Source organism: Phacochoerus africanus, chromosome X, assembly GCF_016906955.1.
Source record: "Phacochoerus africanus isolate WHEZ1 chromosome X, ROS_Pafr_v1, whole genome shotgun sequence".
Lineage (NCBI taxonomy): Eukaryota > Metazoa > Chordata > Mammalia > Artiodactyla > Suidae > Phacochoerus > Phacochoerus africanus.
This window is the reverse complement of record NC_062560.1, coordinates 43,837,612-43,861,118: the sequence shown is the minus strand read 5'-3', so window position 1 is coordinate 43,861,118 and position 23,507 is coordinate 43,837,612. Positions and strand designations below refer to the sequence as shown.

The 23,507-nt window shown below is 39.4% G+C and overlaps 1 protein-coding gene across 6 annotated transcripts in view; it reads right to left on the bottom strand.

Moving 5' to 3' along the window:
- JADE3 (jade family PHD finger 3) overlaps positions 1-23,507 on the bottom strand; it is a 134,492-nt gene that overhangs the window by 93,583 nt on the left and 17,402 nt on the right. The window contains exon 2 of one of the 6 annotated variants that reach the window (XM_047765687.1): positions 13,171-13,251. The exons of 2 other annotated variants lie outside the window; for them this stretch is intronic. In XM_047765687.1, coding sequence (XP_047621643.1) covers positions 13,171-13,213 — 43 coding nt within the window. In that variant the 5' untranslated portion in view covers positions 13,214-13,251. Of the gene's footprint in view, positions 1-13,154; positions 13,252-23,507 lie in introns of all 6 variants that reach the window. 3 more of the 6 variants (XM_047765689.1, XM_047765690.1, XM_047765688.1) reach the window with 3 other exon arrangements.

Here is a 23,507-nt window from a genome sequence, read left to right as displayed (position 1 = left end):
ACAGCCACTCCTAAAAGCAGCATCTATGTGTTATTCACTTAACAGTAAACTTTCTTTTTCTTTCTTAGGCTAATCTGAGTTGGGATCCTGACACATGTAACTAAGAATCCTACTATGAAAATGGTAATAGGAATAAGGCATGTAGCTGGTCCCAAAGAACAAGAGAAAGACCATCAATAAACCTAACTTGTAACGACCTGAGCTGCTGGCCTAGGAAATCCCTATAGTTCCTTGAACTATGAACAGGTTTGGTTCTGATACAAGAAAAAAAGACATATTGACTGGGGAGTAGAGCACAGGCATCCCAATGCTCATACTCCTAAAAATCATCTTGTTCCTCTCCTCAGGGCTAAAAAACTATTCGCAGCCGTAATAGAAGAAACACTTCCTTTCATCTATGAAAACCCACAGAAATCAGACCTCCCAAAAGACTGGAGAGAGGCAAAAATCTCCCCTTTTTTTTTTCCAAAGAGGTAGAAGGGGTGATCCCATCATGGCTCAGCAGAAACGAACTGACTAGTACCCATGAGGCCGCAGATTCAATCCCTGGCTTCGCTCAGTGGGTTAAAGATCTAGCATTGCCGTGAGCATGGTGTAGGCTGCAGATGTGGCTCAGATCTGGTGTTGCTGTGGTGTAGGCCAGTGATTACAGCTCCAATTCGATCCTTAGCCTGGGAACCTGGGAACTTCGAGTGCGGTACTGAAGACAAAAAAAAAAAAAAAAAAAAAGAGGTGGAATGTAATCTCTACAAATAAAAAGCTTCAGTCTCACTCCATACTGAATTCTAGATGAGATTAATAAAGCACTGGTTGGATAAGCATTCGAAAAAGAAAAAAATTGTCACCAACAGCCAGCATAGGCTTTCTAAAATCATGACACACCCAACTTACACCAGACTCCTTTCTGTTCTAGCCATTCAATTCATTCACTGGGATAATTCTTTACAGGTAGAGTATATGTGGTGCAGCTGACAAAATTTTCCAGGTGATAAGATGAAGAATTCCAGCTACAGACAGGTAAACCTGAAAAGGGTCTTGGGATGGGACAGAGAGCTATGCCTTTGGCCTGGTGCTGATCAAACTTTGATCGGTAATGTAGATGAATCTAAGGTTACTGTCCTAGGAGAAATAACATTCATCAGTGGAAAGGGGAGAATTCAGAAGCTAATATGATAAGCAAAAACAGAATGAAATTTAACTAGAACATATGTAAAGCCACCGCAATTTTAAAAACTCCTAAATATAGCATGATAGATATTCAGTTTTCTATGCCAGCAAACACCCCCAGCTATTCAACTTGGGCTGAATTCAGAAATATATCATCTACCTCAGTTGGACAACTGGACAACCAACTTCCAGTCTGAGTATCACAGAGAAACAATGACTGACAAGAGTGAATTCAGAGACCCTTAAAAAAAAGTGAATTCCGAAAAGGGAACCAAGATTAGAAAAAGGGTTGGGAATCACGTCACACAAATGACAGTTGAAAGGGTGAGAATGTAAATTGGTATAGCCACTTTAGATAGCAAAAACAGAATCCTATAAAACTGAAATTATTCATACCCTGCGACCCAGAAATCCTGTTTCTAGATATATATCCTGGAGAAATTCTCACCAATTTATACAACTACCAATATAAGATTGTTTATAAAAGCAAATTCAGGAAGTCCTTAGGCTTCTATCAGTAGGAAAATGGACAGACAGAAAAAGTCTATAAGGGAAACTTTGCAGCCACTAAAACAATGATGTAGGTTTACTTATATATCAGGATGTGCTAAGTTTGCCAAATTAATAAAAGGAACCTAAAATCTGAGTGGCTTAACACAAGCAAAGGCCATTTATTTCTTATATTACATGTTTAAAAAGTGAGTTGGCAGTGAAGTTCAACGTAGTTATTCTCAGACCCAGGCTGACAGACCCTGTCTCTATTTGTGGGGGGAATGAATATCACACCAACTCTTAAAACTTCCATTTGGAAGTGTACCCATTACTTCTGCTGACATTTCATTGACGGAAACAAGTCACATGGCCACACCTAACTTCAAAAGGGACAGGACTACAATCCTATCATAAGCCCAAATGGCAGATAGCCAAAAATACTTTGTTATATATAATGATTAAGACAATATATAGTATGGAAAGATTAATACAAAAAATACAGAAAGATCTATGACATTTTGCTGTGTGGACAAAACATACAGACAAATTCATAACAACATCATTTGTGTAAATTAAAACAGAAAACCAAAACAAATCTGTATGTTGTTTAAACATACCTATATATGCATGACACAGAGGAGAAAGACGACACTAGAAAGGGTGATCAAAAGGGAAATAACCATTTCTGTACTGTTTAAATTCCTTTATTTAAGAAAAACATGACAAAATCTTAATTGTTGATAATTCTGGCTGACAGAGAATATGAGTGTTCATTATATTACTCTTTGAATTTTCCACTGCATTTAAAACCTTGAAATAAGCTGTTGAAAGAACCAGGAATTTTTTTTTGACCTGAGAAGATCACAGGTGGGAGAAAGGGGAATGGGAAATAGGAAAATAGATGGCTTTAACTATTTTGGACAAAGAAGATTTGGTCTGTGTGGTAATGGAGGGGAGAGCTGGGAACAATGGTGAGAGATCCTAGAAGGCAGATCTTGGCTTGGACATAAACAATGACTTATCATGGAAAGATGAGTGAGTAGCATCAAACACCTGTGGAGGAAAAATACATACTTTGGGGGAAAAAAGTGGTCAAGAAGCAGACAATTGCCTGTCTGACAGAATATTATGGAGAGGATTCTTGCACTGGGAATTTGGTGATCCCCAAGGTCCTTCCAATCCTCAGGTTCCATCACCATGGGACCAGAGACTCACAGGCTCTGGAAAATGCAGTAGTTATACCAAGACAAGTTTTTAAAAAATAATGCAATAATCTCAAATCGATACAGCCTTTAAAGATTTTATCTGGGAATATTTCACAGAGTTCCCGTCGTGGCTCAGTGGGTTAAGGATCCAGCGTTGCCGTGAGCTGTGGTGTAGGTCAAAGATGCGGCTTGGATCCTGTGTTGCTGTGCCTGTGGTGTAGGCCGGCGGCCACAGCTCCGATTAGACCCCTAGCCTGGAAACCTTCATATGCTGTGGGTGCGGCCCTAGAAAAAAAAAAGAATAATTCACTTAATTAGGCCTGAAAATTATTACAAGTACGGGGAGTGGGGTGTTTACAAGAACTCTACTGGCCCTAAATAAAGTTCACTTTAATTCTCACGCCTTGGTCAACTTCAGGTACATAATTAAATCAATATTATTTATAGAACGGTTGCCTATTTAATCACTGTTTCTGTGACTTACTAGCTTTTTCAGTATCAAAGTCAAACTGCTCCCATAGCTAAAGAGATCTTCACCAGAAACATGCCACTGAAATGACTATTACTGTGTAAAATGAAAAAGTAGGAATAATGAGTGTTTTCTTTTTAACTAGGTGCCTTGGCTACTGCCAAAAGAAAAAAAAAATCTTAGCAGTGGAAAACAAGTATCATTGACCTGTCCTTGTGTGAGGAGGGCCAGTTTGGCATAAAAACAGTGGGTCAGAACTCATGTTGCTCCCTGCTGCTGCCTTGCTCCCAGACAAGATAATGAATTTTAGTGAGAGTAAATGAGACAACATGCTGTACCTGAGGATTTTCTTTCCAAAAGGTACCATATCTTTTGTACCTACAAGTTTATCTGTACATGGCCCAGAAGGTTATGAGTTGAGCAGCCTTTATATGCCTAGAACCTGATGGATCTGAAGAGACACCTGGGAAGCCTACTGTGGTTTTTAAGGAATGTTATGTTTCCACCATAAAAATACTGAAAGCATGCTGCAACATAAAAACATGTGCTTTGCCCATGTATTTTTGCCCTTTTAGGATTTCCTTCCTGCAGTGATTCTGTACCATACTAACAATAGGAAATGCTGGCATAAAGGTAACTGTTATTTAGTAGTTTCTCCCCATTAAATTTCAAGATTAACAGCAAATAAAACAAAACAAAACAGCTCAGAAAGCTCTGATATAGTCCCAAGTGAATGAGGTTAGTGTGGCCTGAATACTACCTTCCTTCTAGACTGATAATTTCTGGCTGTGCTGGCGCTTCACGTGGCCTGGCCCCACTATCACCAGAAATACTATATGAGAGAAAAAGCCTTAATATGCTGGAAAAGCAGCTCACTAGACCACCACAATGTCTTGCAGGGACTGAGGTCTGGCCCTAATCTATAAGCAAAAGCTGATTACTCACTCCCCACCACCCCAACCTAGTTACATCCTAAGACGTCACAGGGCAGTGTAATCGTCCTTGAAAGATAGAGTCTGGGGATAAAATATAAGAATGTAATGTTCAGAAGAGGGTAGGAAAACCAGAGACAAACGGGAGGGAGGAGGAGAAAGGAGTTGATGAATGAAGTCCTGGGGGGCAAAGGTTAACTGAAAAACAGCAGGACAGAAGTAAGAGAATGTGACAAAGAGGCAGGGCCAAGGAAAACAAGGTCAATGATATGCTGCATGAGGACAAAGAACTGTGCTTCCGGATGAGATTACCATGTATGTCTTCAGAAAAGTGGCTTTGTTTTTCAGGTCATCATTCTGCCAATAGTGCAGCTCCTCTGCTTACCCTTAGAAACTTTTGTCCACTTAACTTCACCAAACGCTGCATCTTCGTAACTATTATTTCAGATATAAACATTTTGAGGAGTTGAGGAAACCAATCTAAAACACCACTTAGGAGTTTGGGTGCAGCCAATAAACAAATAAATAGGAACACTGCTTAAAATATCAGTTAAAATGAATCTATGTACAAAACAGAAACAGACTCACACACATACAGAACAAGGGAGGGAGGAGGGAGTGGGATGGACTGGGAGTTTGGAGTTAGTAGATGCAAACTATTACATTTAGAATGGATTTCGGCAATGAGGTCCTACTGCATAGCACAGGGAACTATATCCAATCTCTTGGGATAGGCCATGATGGAAGATAACATGAGAAAAGGAATGTATATACATGTATGACTGGGTCACTTTGCTGTATAGCAAAAATTGGCACAACACTGAAAATCAACTATACTTGGTGGTGGATACAAACTGTTACACTTAGAATGGATGGGCAATGGGGTCCTACTGCACAGCACAGGGAACTGTGGATGACTGGGTCACTTTGCTGTACAACAAAAAAAAGTAGGAGTTCCCATTGTGGCTCAGTGGTAATGAACATGACTAGTATCCATGAGGATCCAGGTTCCATCCCTGGCCTTGCACAATGGGCTAAGGATCCGGCGTTGCCACGAGCTGTGGTGTAGGTCACAGATGTGGCTCAGATTCTGCGTTGCTGAGGCTACTGCAGCTCCCAGTCGACTCCTAGCCTGAGAACTTCCACATGCCACCAGTGCGGCTCTAAAAAGCAAAAAAAAAAAAAAAAAGTTTAAAAAAATCCAATTAAAAAAATCAGTTAAGACTTCTGGTTCCAGGTAAAATGAAATCAACACATCCACCTTTTTGTCCACTGAAAGCAACTGTAAAATCTTTACAGAATGCATGGGAAGCTATTAGATTCAGCAGGTGAATCAGGGAAGAATATCAAAATGCCTGGTACAAATGAACTGGTAGTGACTTTACTATTTTTTCTCTCCAGGATTCTCTGGCCTGAAAATACAACAAAACCTGAAAGTGAGGTTTTAGAGCACATGTTCTGGCTCAAGGTGCTTTTTTTGGAAAAGGGAACTACTATAAGAGAGACTGCGGGGCAGGGGTGGGAATCCCCTGGGGTTTTCTCTCCTTTTTTTTCCCTTCTCTCATGCTCAGAAAATCCCACGGTGGAAGTTGTGGCAGCAGCGACGAAACTGATTGGCAGAAGAAAACTGTAGGAGTGAAAAACTCTCAAGGGAGAGGAACATTCCATTCCATTTGGTGCAACTATAGCTAGCTCCAAAAAGGCAAAGCCACATACCATTGTTTTTTACTTTCTCTCTCTGTCAGTCTGACCCTTGTGCCCTAGAGGCAGTGCATCATGAAAGTGGGTGGCTTTCAACTGGAGGACCAAAAAAGAAAGCTCTGGAAAACCAGAAAGTACCATGGAGAAAACAAAGAGGGGAGAGCTCAGGAAGCTGCTAATGAACAATTCTGATCATCCCCCATCTGTGCATATGTGGATTCGATCCTAATAAGCATGTCAAATACTTTGAGAACTGAGCTAAGTAAGAGACAAACACTCAGGTCTCAGACTGACAGGTGGGCGTCAGACATAGGACAGATCTGAATAGCACTGCAAAGGCACTGAATATTGAACTCCTATCAGAACTACAGCCCACAGAAAGTGAGTTGGAACTTGCAGTCTGAACCTAACCAGGTCAACTGACTGCTAAACAAATAATCAACATTCTCCACTGGACTGAAACAAAGTCCAGAGTTTAATTACAAAATATTCAAAATGTCCACAATAAAATCCAAAACTAGCTGGTATGCAAAAAACAAAAATATCAATTCACACAGGAAAAGACAATCAATAAATGACAACGAGATGACATAAATGTTGAAATTATCTAACAAGTACGTTAAAACAGCTATTATAAAAATGCTCAAATGAGCAATCACCGAACTTGAAAACTCTTGAAATAAGGTTAAACAGAAATTTATTGGCAAAGTACAGAGAAGATAAAACCAAATTAAAACTTTAGAACTGGAAAAGAAAATAACTGAAATAAAAAATTCAGGAATTCCCGTTGTAGTGCAGCAGAAACGAATCCGACAAGTAACCATGGGGTTGTGGGTTTGATCCCTGGCCTTGCTCAGTGGGTTGAGGATCTGGCATTGCCATGAGCTGTGGTGTAGGTTGTGGACACGGCTTGGGGTCTGGCATTGCTGTGGCTGTGGCATAGGCCAGCAGCTGTAGCTCCGTAAGACCCCTAGGCTGGGAATCTCCATATACCGCAGGTGCGGCCCTAAAAAGACAAAAATAAAATAAAATAAATTCACTGGAAGAACACAACAGCAGAATGGGAGGAGGTATTGAAACTGAAAACAAACAAACTAGCTAATTTAAATAAGAGAAAAAAAAGGGGGGGAGAACAAAGCCTCAGGAACTTGCAGGATAACAATAAATGATCTAACATTTGTGTAACTGGAATCTAATACAGAGAAGAAAAAGTGTGATGCTGAAAAATATTTGAAGAAAAGAGTTGAAAATTGCCAAGATGAGAGAATACCAAACATAATCTATACAATGAAATCCACACCCAGACACATCATAAACTGATGAACTAAACGCAAAGAAGTGAAGAAACAAACAATTCAAAACTAAAAGAGAATTCAACATCCTACTGTTGAAAATGGATAGAACAACTAGAAAGAAAAGCAAGAAAGAATATAGAAAAGTATTACCAAACATTGACCTAGTTGGTATTTACAAAACATTCCTCCCAAGATAAGCAAAATACACATGCTTTTCAAGTGCATATGGAACATTCTCCAGGAATTGGTGGGACTATTGGAAAACAGTTTGGACAGTTTCTTTAGGAGGTTAAACATAAATTTACCCTAATAATCCAGAAATTCTACTCCTAGGAATCTACCTAAGAGAAATGAAAACATATGCCTAACACAAGGACATGTACATGAATGCTGACAGTAGCACTATTCATGAGAACCAAAAACTGGAAACATCTCAAATGTCCATCCACAGAGAATAGATAATCATAATGTGGTAAACCCATATGATGTAATACTACTCAACAATAAAGAAGAATGAGTTATTGATACACGGCACATCCATGAATGAATCTCACAAGCATTATGCTACCTGAAAGAAGCCAGACAGAAAAGAACATATAGTGTGTGATTCTATTTATACAAAATGTCCACAAAAGGCAAATCTATAGAGACAGAAAGTAGATTAGTGGTGACCTAGGGCTTGGGGGAGGGGAACTGAGTGATGGCACATGGGCACAAAGAATTGTACTGGAGTGATGGAAATATTCTAAAACTGGATTATGTAGTTGGTAAATTTACTAAAAAGCATTAAATTTATGTTTACTTTGTGACATGTAAATTATACCTCAATAAAGTTGTCATCTTAAGAATGCCATACAAATGAAATGATTTGGTATATAAACTTTGGAGATTGGCTTTTTTTACATTCAGCATAATGCTCCTGAGATCCATCCAAGTTGTTCCAAGTATCAATAATAGTTCATTACTTTTATTCCATTATATGGATGTATCACAGTCTGTTTAACCATTTACCTACTGAAGGACATGTGGGTTGTTTCCAGTTTTTGGTTATTATATATAGAGCTGCTATGAACATTCCTGTATGAATGTATAAAAAGGATACTCTTAAGAGTGAAAAGACTCTCAGACTAAAATGGACTCATAGCCAAGTTACATAATGAACTCTAATAAATTAATAAGAAGACAGATGACTCAATAGAAAAATGGCAACAGTCTTGAACAGGCTCTTCACAAGAGAATATTCAAATGGCAATAAATTATGAAAAAATGTTCAATAGTATTAGGCATCAAAGAAATACAAATTAAAACCACAATAAGACTTACAAAAAAAACCCAAGATGTCCATCAACAGAACAGATAAAAAGAAACTTTGGTACATTCATACAATGAAATGCTCAGAAACCACCTGACCCACCTGAGAAGCTTAAATTTCAATGAGTAACAGAAGTTAACTTGGACCTAAAAAATACGTAAATATGTGCATAGTACAGATGTGGCTCATTTGGCCCTTGAGATGGACAAGAAGAGGTTAGGAGAAACACACCATGGACATCTCAATTGATTTCTGATGCTGGCTGGCAAGGCAGGTCTGTAAGCCCAGAGGAAAGGCCCACCTATAAGGGTAGGGGTGAGAGACAATGGTTCCTGGTCTGAGTTGGGCTTTCCTCTTAAAAGTGATCAGCCACTTCCTCTCACCACAGAGAAAAAAACTTGACAAAAGAAGCCTACAGAAAGTCACCTAGGTAACTGGGCCAGGGATCAAACTTGTACCACAGTAGTGAAGGTAATTAGACCTATTAAAAAAACCCATAGAAGCAGGAAAACAGAATTTAAATAACAGCCTTTATTTCATCCAGCCAAGAAAACCTCCCTAAGCCCCTCACACTTGGGCCTCAAGTGCCTCCAACTGTCGATCTTCTTCAAATAACCAGGTAGAAACAGCTCTGGCTTTTCTTTCAATCATTTTTCTTGATCTGAAAGGCTAATTTTATTTTATTTTTTTGCCTATTATTTATTTAAGTTCCCCCTCAGCTTTATTGACAAAATTATATTTAAAGTGTACAATGTGATGATTTGATATACCTGTACATTATAAAAGGATTCCCACCATCAAGTTAACACATCCATCACTTCACATGGTTACTTTTTTTTCCTTTTAATTTTTTTTGGTCTTTTTAGGGCCATACCCACGGCATATGGAGGCTCCCAAGGGTTGAATCGGAGCTGTAGCTGCACCCCACCAGATCCGAGCCATGTCTGTGACCTACGCCACAGCTCACAGCAACACTGGATCCCCAAACCCCTGAGCAAGGCCAGGGATCAAACCCACATCCTCATGGATACTAGTTGGATTCGCTTCTGCTGCACCACAATGGGAACTCCCCAAAGGGCAAACTGTAAATGAACAGCATACTGCTGCAGAATTGAAAATATTTAATACATGCCAATAGACTAGTACTGTAATCAGTTAATAATCCTTATCTTCTACTTTCTTACACCTATGACAGTTACTCAAACAGCGAATTCTGAATTATATCTACCATTTTCACACTCAATTCACTGGACATTGTTCTAAACAAGGAGTTAGCAAACTTTCTCTGTAGAGGGCCAGACAATATATCTTTTTCTTTGCAGGCTATTCAGACTCTGTCTTAACTATTCAACTCTGTCATTACAACATAAAAGAAACCACAGACAATATGTAAACAAATGGACATAGCTGTGTTCCAATAAAACTTCACACATAGACACTGAAATCTGAATTTCATATAATTTTCGTACGTCATGAAATACTATTCTTCATTTGATTCTTTTTCAACCAGTCAAAACCAGAAAAATCCATTTTTAGCTTATGGGCTGTATTAAAATAGGTAGTGGGCCAGATTTGGCTGGCAGGCTACAGTGTGCCAATCCCTGCTCAAACCAAGATTTGATGCTTCCCTGAAGGAATTTAAAATTTCAGATTTAGACTGATTTAAAAAAAAAAGTAGACATTTCAAACCAGCATCTCACCATAAACTTTACATTCAAGTTTCAGACTGGGAGGAGGGTCAAATTCTGTAAGTGCACAGAAACATATTATAGTAGTGTAAACAGAATTTGAAAACTAACTTATAGACCTGCAACTTACTAGGTGTGTAAAGCTACAAAACTCATTCTCTCTGAGGCTCAACTCTGTCCATTCTAGTCCATCTGCAACAATCTTCCACATCACTGAAAGGGAATAGGAGTTACAACTATAATTTACTAAACTTACGTTAAATTCTGTCTGGGATATACGGAAAAATTTCTATTTCTACTGTGTATAGGTCCCTATGAAGCAAAGATACTTTCAAAAGAAGTCTTTTATCATTACTATTCCAACCTATTCTAGATCTAGAGCCTACTTATGAGACTTTGAATAGCCTGAGCAGTGAAAAACCCCAAACAGAATAAATCCAAAGAAACCCATATCTGGACATACTCAAATCAAACTGCTTAAATAAAAAGAAAGAAAAAATCTTGAAAGCAGCCAGAGAAAAACATATTATCTTATAGGGATATAACAATGTGAATTACTGTGGACTTTCTTCTCTTTTTAGGGCTGCATCCATGGCACATGGAAGTTCCTGGAGCTAGGGGTTGAAATGGAGTCACAGCTGCCAACCTATGCCACAGCCACAGCAATGCCAGATCCGAGCCACATCTATGACCTATGCTGCATTGTGTGGCAACACTGAATCCTTAACCCCACTGAGCAAGGCCAGGGAGCAAACCTGTGTTCTCATGAATACTAGCTAGGTTCTTAACCTGCTGAGCCACAACTAGGGGAGTTCCCAGTGTGGATTTTTTTAATTGGAAACCATGGAGTCAGAAAGAAATGGCAAGACATGTCTGAAGAGAGTGTGTGTGTGTGTGTGTGTGTGTGTGTGTGTGTGTGTGTGTGTGTGTGTGTAGGGGGAACCTGTCAACACATAAATACTATACCCAGCAAAAATACCCTTCAGGAACGAGAATTTATAGCCAGCAGTCTACTTGAAAAGAATTGCTAGAGGAAGTTCTTCAGACAGTTGGGAGATAACAGCAGGAAGAAATGTAGCACATTAGGAATGAAAGAACAGCAACATAAATGGTGATGTTTGAGTAGATATGATAGACTGTTCTTCTCTTGAATTCTTTAAAATATGTTTGGCAGCTGATAAGAATGTGTGAAGGGATTTTCATTATGTGTAGATATAATATATGACAACTATAACATAAAGAGGTGAGGGTAAAGGGACCTATAGGATATAAGGTTTCTGCATTCCCCCTGAAGTGGTAAAGTATTGATTATAAGCAGACTCTGCAAAGCTAAAAATTACATTATAATCCCTAGAGCAACCACAAATAATATGCAGAGATAAACTCAAAAATTATGAATTAAAAAAATAGATGGAGTTCCTGTCGTGGCACAGCAGAAACTAATCCGACTAGGAACCATGAGGCTTCGGGTTTGATCCCTGGCCTTGCTCAGTGGGCTAAGGATCTGGTGTTGCCATGAGCTGTGGTATAGGTTTCAGACACAGCTTGGATCTAGCCTTGCTGTGGCTCTGGTGTAGGCCAGCAGCAACAGCTCCAATTAGACCCCTAGCCTGGGAACCACCAAATAATGAGGGTGCAGCCCTATAAAGACAAAAGACAAAAAAAAAAATAGATGAAGTAAAATAAGGACTAAAAATGTTCAAATAACCCAAAAGGCAGGAAAGTGGAAAAAAGTGGGAAATAATAACAGAGATAACACAAAGAAAGGAAATAGTAAAACGGTAGGCTTAAACCAACCATATCAATAACTACATTAAGTGTAATGGTCTAAACATACAATTAAAAGAGATTGTCAGAACAGATTTAAAAAACATGACCCCACTACAAACTGTCTATAAGAAAGTCCTTTTAAATATAATGACATAGGCAGATGAAAAGTAAAAGATAAAAAAGATATGATGCAAATGATGATCAAAAGAAAGGATTAAGGACTTCCGTGGTGGTCTAGCAGTTAAGGATCTGGCATTGTCACTGCTGTGGCTCCAGTGACTGCTGTGGTGCTGGTTCGATCCTTGGCCCTGGAACTTCTGCATGCTGTAGGCAAAGCCAAAAACCCCACAAAAACAAAAAGAAAAAAGAATTCATAGCAAAGAAAATTACAAGGATAAAGTGGGATATAGAGGGACATGGCATAATGTTTAAAGGATTATCTAACTCACCCAAAAGACTTAGCAATCCTAAATGTGTAAATGCCTAACAACAGTGTTTCAAAATATGTAAAGCAAAAACTGTCAGATCTGAAATGAGAAGCAGAAAAACCCACAATTATCGTTAGAGGCTTCAACATTCCTCTTTAATTAACACATAGAACTAGTAGAAAATCAGCAAGAATATGTAAGAACTAAACACCATTGTCAACTAAGGGGAATTAACTGACATGTACAGAACACTGTGCCCAACAATCACAGAATATATATTCTTTCAATAAGATAGAACACATCCTGGGTCACGAAACAAACCTCAAATATAAAGGAACTGAAGTCATAAATAATATGTTCCCTGACTATGGAGGAAACAAAACAGAAATCAACAACAAAGAAATAAAGAAGAAAACTCCAAATGCTTGGATATTAGATAGCATACATCTAAATAATCCATTAATCAAAGAGAAACTTTTAAGGAAAATTAGGAAATATTGAGAATTAGAGAAAATGAAAACACAACATAACTCAATTTGTGGGCTACAGCTGAAGCAGTGCTTAGAGGGAAATTCATAGCAGCAAATGCTCCTTTAAGGGGAAAAAAAAAAAAGAGTCTCAAATACAGTTGACCATTGAATAATGCAGGCATTAGGGATGCCAAACCTCTGTGCAGTGGAAAATTCATGTCTTACTGTCTGTCCTCCGTACCCGTGCTTCCTCCATAACCTCGTTTCCTCTCTGCTGTCCACATCTGTGGATTCAACCAACCATGTGGACTGTGTAATACTGCTGAAAAAAAAAAAAAACAAAAACCACATATAAGTGGACCTGTACAGTTCAAATCCCTGTTGTTCAAGGGTCAACTGTAATTTACACTTTCACCTCAGGAAACTAGAAAAAGGGCAAAATAAACCCAAAGCAAGCAGAAAAAGGAAATAAAGTAGAAATCAATGAAGCTGAAAACAGACAACAGAAAAAAAAATAAATGAAAATATAAGCTGGTTCTTTGAAAACATCAATAAAATTGATAAACCTCTACTTTGAGAGAACACTCAAAGTACCAATATCAGGAATGAAAGAGATTATCACGATAGACCCCACAGAAAAAGATAATAAGGGGATGCTATCACGAATAACTCTATACACATAAGTTAGACAAGTTAAATGCAATGGACAGACTGCTTGAAAACCACGAACTACTAAAACTCATTGAAGATTAAATATGTAACCTGAGGAGTTCCCGTCGTGGCACAGTGGTTAACGAATCCGACTAGGAACCATGAGGTTGCGGGTTCGGTCCCTGCCCTTGCTCAGTGGGTTAAGGATCTGGCGTTGCCGTGAGCTGTGGTGTAGGTTGCAGACGCGGCTCGGATCCCGCGTTGCTGTGGCTCTGGCGTAGGCCGGTGGCTACAGCTCCGATTCAACCCCTAGCCTGGGAACCTCCATATGCTGCGGGAGCGGCCCAGGAAACAGCAACAACAACAACAAAAGACAAAAAAAAAAAAGTAACTTGAGTAATATACCATCTATTAAGGAAATTAAATTCATAGCTAAATATCTTTTTTAAAAGAAATGCCCAGGCCCAGATGGTTTTACTGGCAAATTCCAACAAACGTTTAAAGAAAAGATAACACCAATTCTCTTAGATCTCTTTCAGAAAACAGAAGAGAGAATCCTTCCCAAATCATTTTATGAAGCCCTGATATCAAACCTAGACAAATGCAATACAAAAAAGAAACCTAGGAGTTCCCGTCGTGGCACAGTGGTTAACGAATCCGACTAGGAACCATGAGGTTGCAGGTTCGGTCCCTGCCCTTGCTCAGTGGGTTAACGATCCGGCGTTGCAGTGAGCTGTGGTGTAGGTTGCAGATGCGGCTCGGATCCTGCGTTGCTGTGGCTCTGGCATAGGCCGGCGGCTACAGCTCCGATTAGACCCCTAGCCTGGGAACCTCCATATGCCGCGGAAGCGGCCCAAAGAAATAGCAAAAAGAAAAAAGAAAAAAGAAAAAAAAAAGAAACCTAGAGACCAATATCTCTCATGAATATAGAAGCAAATACCCCCAGCAAAATATTAGCAAATATAACAGCAATATATAAAACCCTACAACCAAACGGGGTTTATTCCAGGAATACAAGGCAAATTCAATATTCAAAAGTCAATCAATGTAATCAACATATTAAGTCTAAAAGAGAAAAACCAAATGATAATATCAGTTGATGAAGACAGAAGCATATGTTAAAATTCAATATGCATTCACATTGAAACTTTCAGCAGACTAGGAATAGAAGGGAACTTCCTCAACTTGATAAAGACCTTAAAACAAGAAAAGGATGTGCTTTCTCACCACTCCTATTAAACATCATACTAGAAGTCTTAGCCTGTGCAATAAGGGACAAAAAAATATACAAAAGGTATACAGAATGAGTGAAAGAAATGAAAATATACCTATTCCTAAACATCATGATTGTTTGCTTAGAATATATCAGATAACCTATTTTTTAAAGTCTTATAACTAACAGCTTGGCAAGGAAGTAGGACATAAGGTCAAAACAAAGATCAATCATATTTCTACATAGTGGCAATAAACAACTAGGAACTGAATCTTTAAAAAAAATTTTTTTTTTTTTTTTTTGCTTTTTATGGCTGCACCTGAGGCATATGGAAGTTCCTAGGCTAGGGATCAAACTGGGGCTACACCTGCCGGCGTAAGCCACAACCACTGCCATGCTGGATCCAAGCCACATCTGCAATCTACGCAGGCAATGCTGGGTCCTTAGCCCACTGAGCAAGGCCAGGGATCAAGCCCACATCCTCATGGATACTAGCCGAATTCTTAACCCACTGAGCCACAACAGGAACTCCAAAAATATGTCATTTATAACAACTCCAAAGAAATAAAATATTTAGGTATAAATCTAATAAAACATGTACAGGATCTATTTGCTGAAAATTAAAACGCTGATACTTGCAGGACAAAATCAAAGAAAATCAAAATAAATGAAGAAATATATTCATGTGGTAGAAGATTCAGCATTATTAAAGATGTCAAATGTCCCCAAATTCATCAGATTCATCCCGAGATTTAACCTAATTCCAATAAAAAAAATGCCAGTAGGATTTTTTTCTGTAAATATAGACAAGCTGACTCTAAAATTTATAAAGAACAGCAAAAGATCTAGAACAGCTAAAACAATTTTTTTAAAAAAAGAATAGTTGGAGAAACACTGATTTTAAGGCATACTAAAAGGCTACAGTAATCAAGTCAGTGGTATTGATGAAGTGATAAAAACAGAACAATGAATGGAACGAGAGAGTCAAGATAGTGACCTACATAATATAAGCGACTGATTTTTTTTTTGTTCCAGGCATACATTTATCAAAATCTGAACAAAGGATTCCTCTGCAAGATATTTTCCTCTGTGATACAGCCACCTGCCCCACCGTCCTCCTACATTCACTCTAAATTCCAGGCAGAGAGTGGTGACACATGTCTTTGATTATAAAAATCTATGCCCTGTACCTTAAAAAAAAAATTCCATTCCAATGTGTTTTAGTTATTTCTGAAGAACTCCATGGCTTCAGAATCAGCAAGCACAGCAAGAGATAGTCATTGCTAACTATGAGGTACTTCAGTTTCTACAAAATCATCTCTCATGTTTCCAAATCTACAGAAAAAAAAAAAGCATGAGCCTGAGAATAATAAACAAAGACAGGATGACAAATCAGTCCACTGGAGCCACAGCAGAGTTCCTCATGGCCCATGAGCAGCTAAACTACTTCAAAAATCAGATTCCAGGAGTTCCCCTGTGGTATAGCAGGTTAAGTATCCGGTATTGTCACTGCAGCAGCCTCAGTCACTGCTGTGGTGCAGGTTTGATTCCTGGCCCAGGAACTTTCACGTATCAGATGCTAAACGTCCCACAATCTCTTTCAAATATGTGTTTTTGCAAATTGGAGACTCAACATTTTCTTATAGGAGTATACAAACAGTCTCACCTCTGAAGGAGTCTATAAAACATCAGTAGCTTTATAACTGAGAACATCTTTGGAACGTCATTTTTTGTGTGTGTCTTTTTTAGGGCCACACCACGGCATCAGGAAGTTCCCAGCCCAGGGGTCGAACTGGAGCTACAGCTGCCAGCTAAGTCACAGCCACAGCAACGCCAGATCCGAGCTGCATCTGTGACCTACACCACAGCTCACGGCAGTACAGGATCCTTAACCCACTGAGTGGGGCCAGGGATCAAACCTGCACCCGCATGGGTACTAGTAGGGTTCGTTACCACTGAGTCACAATGGGAACTCGTGGAACGTCATTTTTAAGCTGAGGGAAGTGACAATGGTGATGTTCTCTCACAGTTCACAGGCTTTTGTTGATGTTGCTGGTGGTTTTTAATCAAAGAAGGGATGGAGTCTCTTTTCGAGGTCCTACAGGCCACTTTTTCTTTTTGTCCTCTATTCAATTGTTCAAGTAGAACAAGTATTAGGAATCTTTTTATTTTTTTTTTTGTCTTTTTAGGGCCACACCCTCGGCATATGGAGGTTCCCAGGCTAGGAGTCGAATCGGAGCTATAGCCGCTGGCCTACGCCACAGACACAGCCACAGCAACATCAGATCTGAGCCATATCTGCGATCTATACCACAGCTCACAGCAAAGCCAGATCCTTAACCCACTGAGCAAGGGAGGCCAAGGATCCAACCTGTGTCCTCATGGATACTAGTCAGATTCATTTCTGATGAGCCATGACGGGAACTCCTAGAAATCCTGAAGCTATTATTTCTGAGCCTTTCTTATTTTCCTTGGAAAAAAAACAACTACACTGGAAATAGGCACTATCTGATTATTCAATTAGACCATGCAACACAAGAAGAGATCCAAAGGCACCCCTCCTCACATCAGACGGACAAAAAAAATCAGACTCCAAATGTTAAAGACAATTATACACCAAAAAGACAGGCAAACATGGTGATATGTTCTATTTATTTTTTCTCTTTTCTAGAGCCAGCATATGAAAGTTCCCAGGCTAGGGTTCCAATTGGAGCTACAGCTGCCAGCCTATACCACAGCCACAGCAACACAGGATCTGAGCTGCGTCTGTGACCTACACCATAGCTCATGGCAATGCTGGATTCTTGACCCACTGAGCGGGGCCAAGGGATTAAACCCACATCCTCATGGATACTAACCAGGTTCATTACTGCTGAGTCACAATGGGAACTCCTGGTGGTATGTTTCAAGATTGTTCCCACAATAAGCAAATGACATAGTGATGGAACATCAAAACAAAGCTGATGAATAAAAAGACACACTCTAAAAGTTCAGGAGTAGAAAAAAATAGAACAGTGCTTTTTGGTTTGCTTTGCAACTAATGTAGGGAAGAAAGTGAACAGGTATATTCAAATTATTTTCAGGTGAAGAGTTCTGGATGCAGCTCCCCAAAGATAAATGTTTTGGATAACTCTTTAGCATCTGTGGAGTGCCTGACATCCTCAACGTTTTCTATAGCATCACCTCTAGCTTGTTCCCTTAAGACTTCTTCCCCACCAGGATGCTCCTCCAAAATTTGGTCAAAACCTTGTGTGCAGGATCAGCCAGGTGCTCTTGCTGTGGCTGTGCTTCTGGATCTCTTCCAGGGTCTAGTACTTCGTGGCTTTATTGGACTGCTTGGCCATTTTGGAAGGCGGCAAGCCTCAGCCCCTGTAGACAGCACCAGAGCCAGGCGGAACAGAGCAGGAGTCTTAGCGAACTCAACTGTAACACTTCCAGAGTCCTGGCTCTGCGCCTGGGCCTAGGCAACTGATTTTTGAAAAAGGTGCAAAACGCAATTTAAAGGAGGAAAGATAGTCTTTTGAACAAATGGTGCACGAACAATCAGACATCCTTATATAAAAAACGGATCTCCACCTAAACTTCATACGAAATACAAGTAACTCAAAGTAGGTATAGATCTAAATGTAAAACATTTAACTATGAAATTTTTAGAAGAAACATAGGAGAAAATGTTCATACCTAGGGTTAATAAAAGAGGTCTTAGACATGAGCCCTTTTAAAAAATGATAAATTGCACCAAATTTAAAATCTTGCGTGGTAAATGACACCTTTAAGAGAATGAAGAGCCAAGCCACATTGATAAATAACATAATCAACAAAGGATTTTTATTCAGAATATTTAAAAAAGCTCTCAAGACACGACAAAATAAAAGAAACTACCAAATTTAAAAATGAACAAAATACTTGAACAAATACTCCTCTCAAATATATGAGTAAAAGACTCTTCTCCGATGTGTTCAATAAAAGTCATGAATTTTAATTTAGTTTGACTTAATTTTAAGGGTGAGAGCAACACTACTTCCTGCTTTCTACATCCTAAGGCAGAAGCTGGCCCAAAATGATTTTTTCAAAAACATTTTATTGTGAAATATTACAGAATTTTGTTTTAATAATCACTAGAGGAAAAGTAGGTTGAAAAAAATTTTGCCTACTCTTGTTTCATTTCCTCAACCCACTTCACCTCCTTCTCCCTGGTGTTTTAGAATTTTGGTTCAGACTTACGCTGAAGAGAATTTCCTATCCTGCATGGAAAGTTGGCACTTTGGTCTTTGTATGAATGGGCACCATACTTGGATTATCTATGTTTGAGTTTTTATTTCAAGATATTTGTTTCATACCTCTTTCAATAGTTGTCAAGCCAATTCGGAATATTTATAAATACCTGTTAGTGAACCATGTTTTAACCTGCCCTTCCTGTTTCTCAGGATGTTTCAAATCTGTATGTATTTAATATTCAGTGGTATTGTAGATAATTAAGCTTTTATTCCTGTGGAAGAGATCATTCTTTTGCTTGACTCCACTTCAAATCTTTTGGGTGCTGACAGGGCAGACTGCAACCCTCCATTTGGGCTCTATTCCCCATTTTCATCCTAGACAACTGCAAATCAGTGATTAACACTGAGTTGAGCCTGCAGGGGCAGAGAGTGAGGGTGCTGAGGGCTGAGCAATGCCTAATGCCTGGAACACACTGGGCATTTGCTGAATTTGTTAATTTGATCATGCTACTCAGTAGTATGAAAAGGAAAGTGGTTAGGGAAAAGAAGGCTCTATCACAATGAGCTGCAGTATATTTTGCCAAAGCTATTAGATTTTTGAGGCAGCTGGTAGTTTATCAATTTTTATTGCACCAATATAGCTATTTTATGGCCATTACTAGCAAAGTGGATTATAAGAATAATGTTTGACAGGAAAGAAGGGCCAGTGTGAGTCTATTTGCTCTGGATCCCTAAAACAAAGGTTCTTAATGTCATCCTATCATGTTACAGATAGAACAGTAAGTAACATGATAGGAAGGAGCATCAGCTTCTCATTTTGTGAAAGTAGTTCCAGGGAGTCTTTCTGCAGTTTTCTTGAGCACGTGCAGAGGTATCTGGGTTTTTTGTTTTTTTTTTCCTAAGACCTCTTCAGATACCACCATGATCACAAAGGAATTTCAAGGTGCTGGTATAGAGTTACAACCAGCAATAAGTCACAGATTTTAGGGGTTTGGTACAGTTTGGGGCACAGCCCACAGAAAATGTCATAGGATGTTTGGGGTATCAAAATATAATTTTCAAAATTAAAAATATGACTCACATACAAATATAGAATGAACACGTCAAAGGCTAATTTATTAGTGAGGGATCCAGCATGATGTAAGGCTCATTCGAAAAATATTTGAGAGATTCAGTACATATAGATACTGTAAGCAAAAATGCTAGAATAGAATAGCTTGATAGAAAAGTGGTTAATGCAGTCTAGGAGAGTTAATTTGTAGTCTTGGGGATTATTTCTTCTACCAAACAGAAATTTTTTTCATCTCTACCAGACAAAAATATGTAAGTTAAGAGTTCCCTGGTGGTGCAGTGTGTTAGGGATCTGGTGTGGTGCAGGTTCGATCCCTGGCCTGGGAACATCCACGTTGCCATGGGTATGGCCGAAAAAAATCTGTAAATTAACATGTCACTTCAAAAAAGTCTAGACCCTAATCATCAGTGAATAATAAACCAAGCAAAGATGTGATCTCCTAGAGAACTAAATAATCCTCAAGTAGGCCTCTCAATCAATGCTCCAGAATGAAAATGAAAGGACATCTGGCCATCCTTTTGTATTATTTTTAAGTTTTAAAATAATTTTTATTAACAAAGGGCTAATACTTTTATGTCTAAGTCTTCAGACATAAAATTAAGGTTCTAGGGGGCCCACCTATAAAATAGTGTGGTAGTGCTAATACATTTTACTTTACAAATGCATTCTAAAATAGTTATTTATTTACCTTTCAAACCAATCTTAGGATCTTACAAGTCATGTGAGATCCAATCATCTCCTATGACAGGAATGCTTTCTTTAGCAGTCTTGACAGGTGATCACGAAGCATTTGTGTGTAAGGAGGAAGGAAACTAACATTACTGAGTGCCTATTATGTGCAAGTTTATTTTCTAAGGGCCAAATTTCTTTTCACACAATAACATGTTACCTATACACACAGCAATATTTATCAAATAAGTAGATTTCTTCAGCATAATTGCTTTGAATTCTACCTTAATTTAATAATTTTATACATAGTGTAATTTACCTTTTTTTTTATGGGCCCATCTGAGATATATGGAAGTTCCAAGGCTAGGGACTGAATCCAAGCCACAGCTACAACCTACACAGCAGCTGTGGCAATGCCAGATCCTTTAACCCACTGTGCTATGCCTCCCAGAAACCTGAGCTGCTGCAGTCAGATTCTTAACCCACTATGCCACAGCAGGAACTCCAAATTTACTCTTTTTAATGTGCAGTTCAAGTTCTGACAAGTACCTATGGCTATAATTACCACCAGAAACAATATATAGAACAGTTTCAGCATAATTTCTTTTTTAATGTCAGTTAATCAATAAGTATTTATCAACTACTGATGTGTCTAGTAATTACTGGTTAGCCTTTGGAGATAGCAGGAGAATGTGAAAAGGCAGAAGTAAAATATATTATGCCTGTCTCCAAAGAACTTCTAGTCTAAACCACAAGGCACGGATTCACACACATAAACCAAGCACAAACAAGCAACGTAAAAGGCAATTACATGCATGAGATGCAGATTCTGTACTGATACTGTGGTAAGGCTACCTTGAATAAGCCATTTATTATTATTTCTTATTTAGGCTTTCCCCCCCTCATTTATAACTGGAAGGGGCTGTCCTACACAATCTCTTAGGTCTCTCCTAATCATAAGCACATATGAATCAGGTAGTAAGGGTTCAGTGACGGTGGAAGGCTGGGAAGTTGAGAACAGCTTTATGGTACTGGGGTTGGCCCCACAGGATTAGTGAATAGGTAAGTAGTGACAGATGCAGCATGGAGCTCAGAGATACGACCTGTCATGGGGCTGTGAAAGGAGCGCATGTGGGTCCGGTGAAGCGAAGCAGAACTGCAAGGTGTCATTCTGGAATACAGTGCTGAGCCCAAGCTTTGAACTGTTTGAGAGCCAGGGAGACACACGAGGATTGGGAAGCTTGATTGTCCACTAAGACAAGACAGGAGTGACACCATGATGACAGTGATCCACAACAATCTCTTACTGAAAACCTACCATGGACATGTCCTCTAGATGCCAGGAATACAGCAGCACGAACCCTACCCTTTCACAGATATTGACTGCTGCATAACAAATCACCCCAAAACAATAATTTTATCTGCTCATAATTCATTCTGTGGGTCAGCAATTTAGGCTAGAATCAGCTGAGTGGTTCTTTTGCTAATCTTTCCCAGGGTCCCTCTTGCAGTCAGTCATCTGGCAGTATAACTAGAGCTAAATATTTAAGATGGCCTCACTCACATGTCTGATGGCTGGCTGCTGAATGTGTGCTCCACATGATCTCTCATCTTCCAGTAGGCTAGCTGCGGTTTCTTCACACGGTTGCTTCAAGGTTCTCAGGGAGAGGAGGAAACCTACAAGATTTCTTGAGACCTAGGCTCAGAAGTCACCCAGAATTTATTGGCCAAATCGAGTAACAAGAATAGCCCAGATTCAAAGAGTAGAGAAGTAGATTCCACCTCCTGATGGGAGGAGCTGCAAAGTCACACTGTAAAGTGGTGTATACACAGAGATCAAAGGACTTGGTGGCCATTAAGCACTCTATCATATCATCCCATTTGGGAAAATGAGTGTTGATCACATTTAGTCCTGTGGACCTTGAAAGATGGAAGGAACAATTGGGGTGGAAAAAAAAGAGCTTCTGAATGGATCCTGAGAAACATGCAGCTGGAAGAAATACAGAGGAATGGGGAGAACTTCAGGTAGAGGCAGTACAGACAGAGCAGCAGGATGACTCATGTTTATGTTTAGACTCTAGTGAATGCACACTTGGGTGGAGTGGGTAGAGAAGGGTATTTAAGACATAAGAAGTAAAGAGGTGGGAAAGGTTATGATTGGATGTGGGGGCCTTCAACTGCTAGGCTCTCAGGTGTACAGACACTACCTACTATGGAGTGAGCAGCCAGGGGTACATGGTGGCCGAGTGGCATGACTGGGTATGGGGGTATAGGGAATAGGCCTTTAGAGCCTGCATCTTTGTGGAGAGCAGTTTGGAAGGAAGCTGAGTTGTACCTGGAGTGGCACAGAGATCATGGCAAGAAAGCAGCCTAGAGTCGGTTTCCCTAAAGGCAACTTCCTACATAGATTCTCCTCAAGGGGCTAAAGGGTGTAATTGGAGCTTTTAGGGTAGGTTTACTTAGAAGTACAAAAAATGTTTACTTTGGATTTAATTGGTTATCCTAGAGAGAACTAAATTTAGGCTCATAACACACACACACACACACACACACACACACACACACCTCCTGTATAAGGTGTGAGTTTCATGTGAGACAAGTAGGATACAACTGTTGCTTACAGTCAAAGTTTTGTCTGTATTTTAAAAGAAAAAATCCTAGTGCTCTTCCCCCCCCCCCCCCCGTCTTTTCTAGGGCTGCTCTCGTGGCATATGGAGGTTTCCAGGCTAGGGGTCGAATCGAAACTACAGCCGCCG